Source organism: Poecilia formosa, unplaced genomic scaffold, assembly GCF_000485575.1.
Source record: "Poecilia formosa unplaced genomic scaffold, Poecilia_formosa-5.1.2 Scaffold1074, whole genome shotgun sequence".
NCBI classification, from domain to species: Eukaryota; Metazoa; Chordata; class Actinopteri; order Cyprinodontiformes; family Poeciliidae; genus Poecilia; species Poecilia formosa.
This window is the reverse complement of record NW_006801013.1, coordinates 20,383-29,964: the sequence shown is the minus strand read 5'-3', so window position 1 is coordinate 29,964 and position 9,582 is coordinate 20,383. Positions and strand designations below refer to the sequence as shown.

The 9,582-nt window shown below is 37.5% G+C and overlaps 1 protein-coding gene across 1 annotated transcript; it reads right to left on the bottom strand.

Annotated features, from left to right (window-relative positions):
* Nucleotides 1-252: 252 nt before the first annotated feature.
* On the bottom strand, nt 253-5,215 carry LOC103132473 (nucleolar pre-ribosomal-associated protein 1-like; the record flags this gene model as incomplete). The annotated part of the gene is made up of 12 exons (XM_007544277.2): nt 3,676-5,215; nt 3,459-3,598; nt 3,217-3,368; nt 2,576-2,702; nt 2,389-2,485; nt 2,217-2,302; nt 2,013-2,138; nt 1,801-1,931; nt 1,519-1,714; nt 704-841; nt 453-623; nt 253-373 (listed from the first exon to the last, which is right to left on the bottom strand). Coding segments are annotated over exons 1-12 (1,612 nt in total), but the record flags the coding sequence as incomplete, so codon positions are not given.
* Between the last annotated feature and the right edge of the window lie 4,367 nt (nt 5,216-9,582).

Below are 9,582 nucleotides of genomic sequence, written 5' to 3'. Positions count from 1 at the left end.
TTATTAGATGTTTATTAGGTGCATGTAAATAACTGGCTTCAAATGTAAATAACATTTTCCAAATTTAGCCTTTTAATCAAGCGTTAGATTATTACAAAACTTTGCAGTTTAAATACCCAGCACTTTCAATGACTTTATACAAAAATCAAGCACTTTCCAAACCTTTAAAGCACCTAATTAAAATACAAGCATTTTCAAGGATTTCAAGCATCCAGACGAACCCTGAACAAAACAAGAACCAAAGGTTCTTACCAGGCATGTTAGTTTTACCGTCAGCCAGTTCTTCGCTTTTGATCTTCTTCTCACCATCTGCCTTTTCTTTCTTGCTCAGAGACTGCCATGTTGAAATTATCAGTGTCATATCAGGCAAAATCTGGAATGGAGCATGAAGAATAAATAATATGTCAACCCACAACAGCAAACCTAATAAAACATCTCTTTAATGAGCTTACCTTGCCAAGAGTCTCCCTGTATTGCTGCACAAGCTCCTCCATCATTTCAACAGTGTACAGATTTGAGTGGTGCAACAGTGATTTGTCCAAAAGATACTCTATGTTCTTATTGGCTTTTTTCAGAATGAAATTGATCATGGACATGGTTGTAAGCTGCACTGGGTTTGAAAGCTGTGGATTAAATTAATATATAGTTGAACATAATCATGTACTAATATGCATAATTTATAAAATGCAATTAAGTGGCTTACACTGAGGCCCTGTGTAAAGAATGCCTTGTTGCACACAGGAGGAAGAGAGATGACCATAACCATGGACAACAAACGAGGCAAAGGAATCATCTCAGTGCTGTGAAAGATTGTAGAAATCTCTGGCTGGGCCTCATAAATCTGATTAAGAAGCAAAACAGAGGAAGGTTAGCAGCAGCTGGATTTTTTACTTGCATCTTTTAGTGCATTTCTAATATAAGCCCAACACAGCAACCTCTTGAAGGAACAGCACCAAGATATGCCCATTAGAGCACAGCCCCAAAATCCGAAAGGTACAATATACCAAAATCCGAAAGGTACAATATACTTTGTTTTCAAAATGGAAGAACGTTGGAATGAAATGGTATGAAATTAAGGTGTACTAATTGCAGATTTCTGGCTGATCATCAATCTTCAAAAAGCCTGACCTGCCAATTCAAATTTTGCCCAGTACTGACCTTATTGTCTGAAAAGTTGCTGAATATAGTAACCAAGTCGCTAACAGTGGGATGACTATTGTTAACCGTGAACACTATGAGAGCTGGTGGGCAGTTCTCTCTCACAACAGAACAAAATGAATCAGTGGTTGATTTTCAGACATTTGAGGCGGTAGATAAGATTGGTGGATAAGATCACTTTCACATTCAAGTACTGGCCATTCGCCAATCTGTGAAAATTAAGAATTTTGAAACCAATTTATTGGTGGCCCCTATCATGAAATGACCATACAAACTACTAAATGGGCAGAATGACCTAAAGCTAAGGCTTTTAACCCACACAAATGTTTCCAGATAAGAAAATAAATCAATAATAGTTACCCTTTTAAGGAGTCTGACATTGTCTTGCCAAGCACTTCTGATCCGCGGGGTGTATGAATATTGAGTCTCCTTGAAAAATCTGGACAAGATGTCGGGACTTTCTTTCAGTATGTTCACCACCAGCTCTGCCACCAGCTCATCCTCAGTCGCCTGTTTCAGTCCAACCAAGAACTGAAGCAAGACGAGGTTGCCAGGTCTGCACAAGTAAAATTTTACAATTATCATTCTGCTTTTTTAATCTTTAAAGTAGTCAAATATGTGCCTAACACATCAACTGCTGACCTCCCAGCAGTGCCAAAGCTGGTATCGTGGAAGCTGATGCCGTGCTTTCGAGAGCAGCACAGGTCAACGAGGAAGCTGTGGACAAGATCCCGGACAACCGATATCCCAGCAGCATCCGAGTCCTCTGCCATCTTATGAATACGAGATTACATACAAGTTATCAGGCTGCATTTAGCTGAAACGGTTTTTGTGTAATCAGAATGTCAACTTACTGTGTCATAATCAGCAGCCGCATCAACAATCCCATTCCATTTGTACAGAGATGCGATATTGGCCAACACAGCAGGGGTGAAGAAGCGCACTTTCTGGGTTTTACTGATGGCTTTGTTTAACACAACCTAACCACAGACAAATATTTCAACACAAAGCTCATAATCAAGAGATTTCACTTTAAATGTGAGATCCGATGTGCTTACTCTTGTCTTCAGTGTTGACAAAATCAAATTGACAGTGGACATCCTGTCCTCCTTCAGACCCGTGTTCAGGATGTGTGGCAGGAGTTCTAACCCAACAGATGAGCAGATCATCAGCATACAAGAAAATAATAAAAGTATTTTGTACAAATAGTGATCCACATTTAAATCTTACCTTTAACCTCTAAAACCTGCCCAATGATTGCACTATCTCCAGACACTAAAAAGGACAGCACAAACTGGATGAAAGCCAGTCTGACATCAGGTTTGCCCTGCAAGAAGGATTCAAAAGATACAGCTCGATTTAGCTGAAAAGACTCTGACAGGCAGACGGAAATGAAAGGACAACACCTGCACCATACCCTTTTATCTTTTCTCTTTGCCAGTCCAAAAAGTGTTTTGATGTGAACATGACTGAAGATGTCTCTGGCAGCTTCAGCACCCTGAGACACCATGGCAGACAGCAGATTGAGGCATTGACGCACAAATCTGTTAAACAAAACATGAGGTTATTGTTGCAGAATGGCTATGGATAGCAAAAATACATTCACTCCTTAAAAGCTGTCACATTTTCTATACCACAAAGAAAAGCATTATAGTTAATAATGATACAAAGGCTTTAATGTTTCTATACTAGTAAAAATCTAAAACGTCTGGCAACCACTGAAATGTGTCTGTGAACATAAATTTTCAAAACGCATTCAATATAAAGTATGTCTAGGACTGGACTCATTCTGCGCCTATACATCATCGGGCTGATAAAATGGCCCAGATTTTGTTCATTTTGGGCAATCAGACGATACTGCACACGAAATCCATCTTATCCAGCGATTTTATCTACCTCTGCAAAGGTCTGAAAATCAACAACTGCCCCTTTTGCTCTGCTTGATGTTGGATCATATAATGACAATTAAATGCAACAAGGATATGTGTGTTCTTAATGTAATAAAAAATCTGAATACAATAAAAATCTGAATATTTTACACATAATTATTGCACCAACCCGTGATTCAGTGAATGAAAAGACCCTTGCAGAAGCTTCATGTAGTTAGAAGCGATCTTTTTCACTATTACATTGCCGACCATGTTGAAGTGGGAGAGATCACTGGCTGTCCTCAGAAGGATCACTTCCAAGCTCCCAAAAATCAGCATCATCTGGACAGAAGCGACGCTCGATGAGCAAGACAAGACAAAAACAAACCACGAAAGTATTTCCATCCTTTGAAAAAGCTTGCTCCAGCTTACCTCGGTCTCTAGGGGCTTTTCTGCTTCAAGCAACTTGAATATTTCTGCACACTCCATCGATATTTTAATATAACCCTCGACCACATCATACAGGTCGGAGCTTGGTAGTTTCTTCGCGGTTGATATGAACCTTTCCAGCCCTGCAGGCAACAATTAAGGAGTTAAACTTGGCATAATATTCGCCATGTAATGTCACCGACTGTCAGAATAATCTTACCTTTCATGGCTGTGGTGGGATTTTTCAGCATGGTTTTGAACACAGTTCCGTTAAACTCCGGAGCTTTCTCCTTTTTCGCCGGAGCCTCCGACTCCACGGGGGCATCGCTGGGGCGCTTTTTACTCATTTTGATCAAAACAATTATTTGCGTTTATGCAGGTAATTTTTCATCTCATCACTTAGACTTCAAAATGCCATCAAACAAACCCACGTTGAGGCGTAAACAGAAAAATCCCATCTGAGATTACTGTTCGAGCTGAAACTCTTGCTGCTGAATTTTAGTTCCGCATTATTCACGTGGACTTCAGCAAAATTAAGCTCTTTCATTTTCGAAAAAGAAGACAATAATGTTTTCCATTACACACTTCCTGTAAAATAAAATAATTTATTTCACATGAAGTTAAAATATGATTTCGGCATTTTATAGAAGGATAGTACAACGACAGGAGGTAGTACAGTGCCTTGCAGAATGATTTTATTTTGACTGTTCAAGCAAGTTCACCTTGAAAGAACACCAATTATTCTAATATTCTGAAATGCCCTTTGCGACTGGTGATATGAAAAATATATGGGAAGCAAGATGGTGGCTGCATTACAAAGTGGGGTATAGAGCACAGACAGAGAATGTAGAGTTAATGAGAGGATGAAGCTAAATACAGGGCAGTACTGAAAGACAACCATAAGGAAGAGCTCTTCCACTCCTTTTATACTCACTTATTTTAATCTTAGTCTGAAAAAATAAAACAATAAAATGTAAAGTAATTATTTATGACTAATAATTCCTTATATAATTCCTTATTGGTTAGTCTGACACATTACTTGTATAGTTTGAAACAGCAGCAAAGGTATTGCATTGTTATTAATTTATTTGCTTGCTTTGTTTCAGTTCCAACATGCCCTGCTTTAGTTTCCGCCTTGTCCCAGTAAAAAAAAATAGTCAGAAGCCATACATTTAGAGCATGTAAACATAGTTCTGGCTAAGGTTTGTTGCCTTTTTGAAGGGTTTGTGGTTCACGGCTAAAGTGGAGCTTCTTCTTGGTTTTTCTTTCAATGGATGGCTTCAGGGGCTGACTGACCAAACTTTAAATGTTATCTTGAAACGATGAACAGCAATTTGTGTTCAGCAACACCTATAAAAAGAATGTTTTTTATTTTTTATTTTTTTTATTTTTACAGGGTAGTTATTGTGGTCCCACAAAGAAAAGTAGACCTTACTATAATACAATTTAGCATCAATGCATTGAAACAGACACAGCCTTTCCAAAATACTTTTCTTTATTTCATAGTTACTGAGAAAGACATGATTGATGTTGTAATAATTTGAAAGACAAAACTATGACACCTACAACAAAGTGAGATCTATTTGTGTTGTCATTAAAGCTGTTCCATAATGCTGTGGGAATATACTGAGAAGTTCATCCTTCTATCCATTATCTAACATGCTTATCCCTAGTGGGAACTCGAGGGGTGCTGGTGTGGTCAACGGAGAGAGGCGGGTTACACCCTGCAAAGGTCGCCAGGCCATCACAGACAATAAAGAGTTAATCTGTATATTTTCCTCTACCTTCAGAGTTTAAACTGAACCCTTATAGGTATCATTGCAATGTCTTACTCTCGTTATTGTGCTTTAAACTGTCTTTTATTTCTTTGATTAAGTCAAGAAAGCTCATCTCCTGACAAGCATTGTAAATTATTTTAGGATATTATCTCCACCAGGGGTCGCATTTGCCAGTTGCAAAGCTTAGCTATGATGCACAAAACCTCATCCTGAAAACAAAAGGCCTTAACAATGAGCAGATGGTTGCTTAATCCATTGGCTCTCTTGTTAAAATTTAATCCAGTCAGATAGTCATGTTCATAAAAAAAAAAAAAAAAATACCACGGTAGGATAGTGTAATTTGTTGTGAAGTTTATTTACAATTAAGCCACCGCTTTGCTGCATGTAACTTATGATCATTTAACATCTATTGTGAGGTCAGCCTGGCAGAGTCTTCTATTGTCTGGAATGTTACTTGGGTTTCAGAAGATTAAATTATAGCTCACTGCTGCACATTCTATAAAACACATCTGCCTGTGCAGTAGAGACCACTAAAAACTACTTAAATGGCTTTTCTGGACTAAATCTTCCTAAATATTTCAGTTATGACAGCATAAAAACATTCCCTGTCTGTTCTTTTAGTTAAAACAATTTAATTATGGTTTTTGCAAATATTGAATCTGACAATGACCATTTGTAACTCTCTTTTTATATATTTTCAAATATTTGGCCAACATCTTCTCACAAAAAGCTCAGATGTTACACTAGTTGATATGAACTAATCCGTGTTGCTAAATATCCAAAGGAGTTTAAAAAATGTTTAGCTTACAAATGAAACAGATTATATCTGCCTCTGCTTAACTTCCATATTTTCATTTTTTTTTTTATTATTCTCTTGTGTTTCTCTTTTCAAGAAATAGTTCTCCAAAAGACCAGGGTCCACAACAAGTGATATGTTTTGTTTTGATGATGTCTTTTGGTTTAATAAGCAGCATGATCATAACATGGGCTAGCAAATATTTGGTGGAGTGGGGATGGAGGAAAGTCAAATACCAAAGAAAACAAGGTTCAAGTTCTTGCTAAGATGTCAAAATGATTAAGTGGCTAATAGGTTTTATATTAAAATCAATCTTGTTATTACATTTCTACTTTAATCTATTCTTTTCTTTTTCTCCCAGTCAGCTATGTATGGATTATTGTTTTAGCAGATTTTTTTTTCTAATTTGATCCTGAGCATCCTTTATCCTTCTGAATTTTATTTTACCTATGTTCTTGATTAGATAGTATTCTGTTTCTCTCAGTCATTTGGGTCTCAGTCGTTTGTCCCTTGATGGAGGAATTAACAACACATAATCTTTGTTTGTTGCCTTCCTACAGAAACTACCACTGATATTGTGATTGTTTAATTTCTGCTCCTTTCCTGGAGGAAGCCATCAACAGAGCTCTTACAACTGAGGGTACTCTGTGTTTTTCCTTCCCATAAATAGTACCTCTGGTTCCATGCTTCTATCTTTTTTTCCATGTCTGCTTCTTGTCCTCTCAGCGTCTAGCTGGTCACAGCAGATGGCTGTCCTTACTGAGGTCGGTTCTGTTGGAGTTTTTTTTTTTTTTCTGTTGAAAGGAAGTGGTTTCTCTCCACTTTTGCCACATGTTTGCCAGGGATGAGAGATTAATGTAAAATCTTCAACTGAAATAAATCAGTTGGTCTTCAATCAATAGAATCATTTCTATCCTTTGTAGCATTACATCATCAACTAAATTTTACTGTATTGTATACACTCACTACTGGCAACTTTCACACCTTTCCTGTACTGGACCTCTTGCATGCTTTTCTTTTTTTTATTTTCTTTTTCTTTTATTCAGTGATTAAATGTTACTACTTATTCTGTGCATTTCTTTCATGTAATGTCATTTTTTTTACCTATTGTAATTTATTTTCATGTAAAGCAGTTTTACTATGCTCAAAGGTGCTATGCCAATGCCTCATTTTGCTTTCAGGACAGCCTCAATTCTTCATGGCATAGATTCAACAAGGTGTCATAAACATTCCTCAGAGATTTTGGCTCATATTGACCAGAAAGGCTGCAGATTTGAATCTCCTAGTACGCCGCAATCTCAAATACAAATACTCCGTTGGGTTGTGATTTGGCGATAGTAAACGGCATTAGAGCATGGTGTACTTGCTTTCAAATACTAGACATCAGGGGTAAAAACAAATGCTGTGGAGAAAATTAAAGCCAGAAAGCCTTAGTCCAATGTCAGTCTATCTGTTGCTTCTCACTGGTTATTTACCCTTTTTCAGACCATTCTATGTAAACCTGATCAATGGGTGTGGATGAAAATCCCAGTAGATCAGCACCAGTTTGGCACCAGCAACCATGCCATGTTCAAAGTCACTTAAATCCAGTTTCTTCATCATTTTGATACTTTGTTTGAACTTCAGAAAGCCATCTTTTCATCATATCTGGATGCCTCAATGCACTGATTTTTCGGCATGTGGTTTTATCACTGTGTTAACAAGCAACTTAACAAATGTATCAAATAAAGAGGCCAAGCAATTATATTAGGATACAATTGGAGTGCAAGTACTTCAACTAATTGGATTGTATTGAAAATTGTATTGATGTAAACCAAATTTAGACTAAAAGTTGTAATTGCATATCAACTGAAGCTATTTGTCTAGTAAAGTGCCCTAAAATGGCATTTGTTGTGAAGTGGGTGGCAGAGGTAAAAAAATGATGGGCATCTTTACTAGCCTATTATATGTACAACTGTATGTTATTGTTAACATTACTAATAATTTAAAGTCCTCCACAGACTATACATATTAGAGGAAGTAGGGGTGGCGCTGTCTACTGGCTCATAAAATGTAGATTTATTTGGGGAGGTTTGGCATCATATGAGCTCTTTCCTAATATAAGTTCCCTTTGAACCAAAATGGTGGGTGTACAAAGCCTGTCACGGCTCTGACAGGGATGGTTAGGCCTTTATGGCTCCAGGATGTAGGAGTAGGATATTCCAGAGTTCAAAGTGGTTAAGCCATGTGTGATCCTGTCGGGGCAAACCCTTTCCATTTCTGCCAGCAGAAGAAGAAAGGGGTTATTTATTACTCTGGTTTTCTTAGTTCCAGCTTTTTGCTATACCAATTATTACTGATATGGATCAAAAATATAACCCCAAAAGTTAAATGCAACAAAATACTATATAGGGGTTTTTATTTTATTTTTTAATTTTTTTTTTTTCAGTTCTTAAAATATTTTTTTTACATCTATTATTGAAAGCCTTACTGAAGAATATTGTTTTTTTTTCAGCTCAATTGTAAATCACAAGCCCTTATTATACGTGTGTTGACTTCTTCTGTTACAATGCCAGTAGCGCAACTGGGTCTGGAGCGAAGTGCTGGGTGGCTTCCAAAGAGCTCTTTTCCACAGCTGAAGCCACTTTACCATGGCTGTTTTCACCACAGCGAACCACAGGCCCTTCTGTGAGGTTGCTGCGCTTCCGTTGTGAGCCTCTCAGAACATTTCGGGCCCTGCTCACCATAACAGTGCAGCCAACGCCGCTGACGGATCAAAGATCACCTTCTGCTTAACAAACAGCAACACACTCTGCCAATCAAAAACATCTGGGAGTGGTTGGTTGCAGCTGCTGGCGTGTGCCCACACCCTTGAAACAATCAGAGCAGATGTGAAGATCGTCTCACGTAAGGTACAGATGTTTCTGCTAGTCAGAGCCATTCACCACAGGGCGCTTTTTGAGGTCCTATTAAATTTAGACTGTTTGTGCTGCACCCAGATTGGGTTTGGTGCCTTGGGTTATGCCGCTGGCTTGTGGGTTGTCGCTATTCAGTAAGATGATTGAAAACAGTGTTGAATGCAAAGTGCTCAAAGAAAAGAGTGCAAAACAGTGTTTTCTCTAAGTGGGTGGAGGGGGGGGGATGTTATCGACAATAACAGAGGGATATAATGCTGCAAAATCTTTTAGCAGATTTCGCCCAACAGATACATAATTTACCTAAATTAGATGATTATTTACCAAGTGAGATTTGTAATGTTTATTGTTCATTGTAATTTTGAATTACTGTAAATCAAAGCGTGCAAGTTGTTTTCCCATATTACCTCTCTTCTGTGCAAAGAAATACATATATTTTCAGGTTACTTGCAATACAGCAAAATAAAAAATTTAGTTGAATATAATTTAAAATATTACAATTTAAATTAGCCTAGGTGTCTTAAAACCTTCAATAGAATTCAAATGAATATATATGAATTCAAAATGAAATTGCAATAGTGAACAACCATGAAATGCAACAACCTACGTGCATGAATTTTTATTTTCAACTAATACTCAGTTGAACAGAGTTAATGACA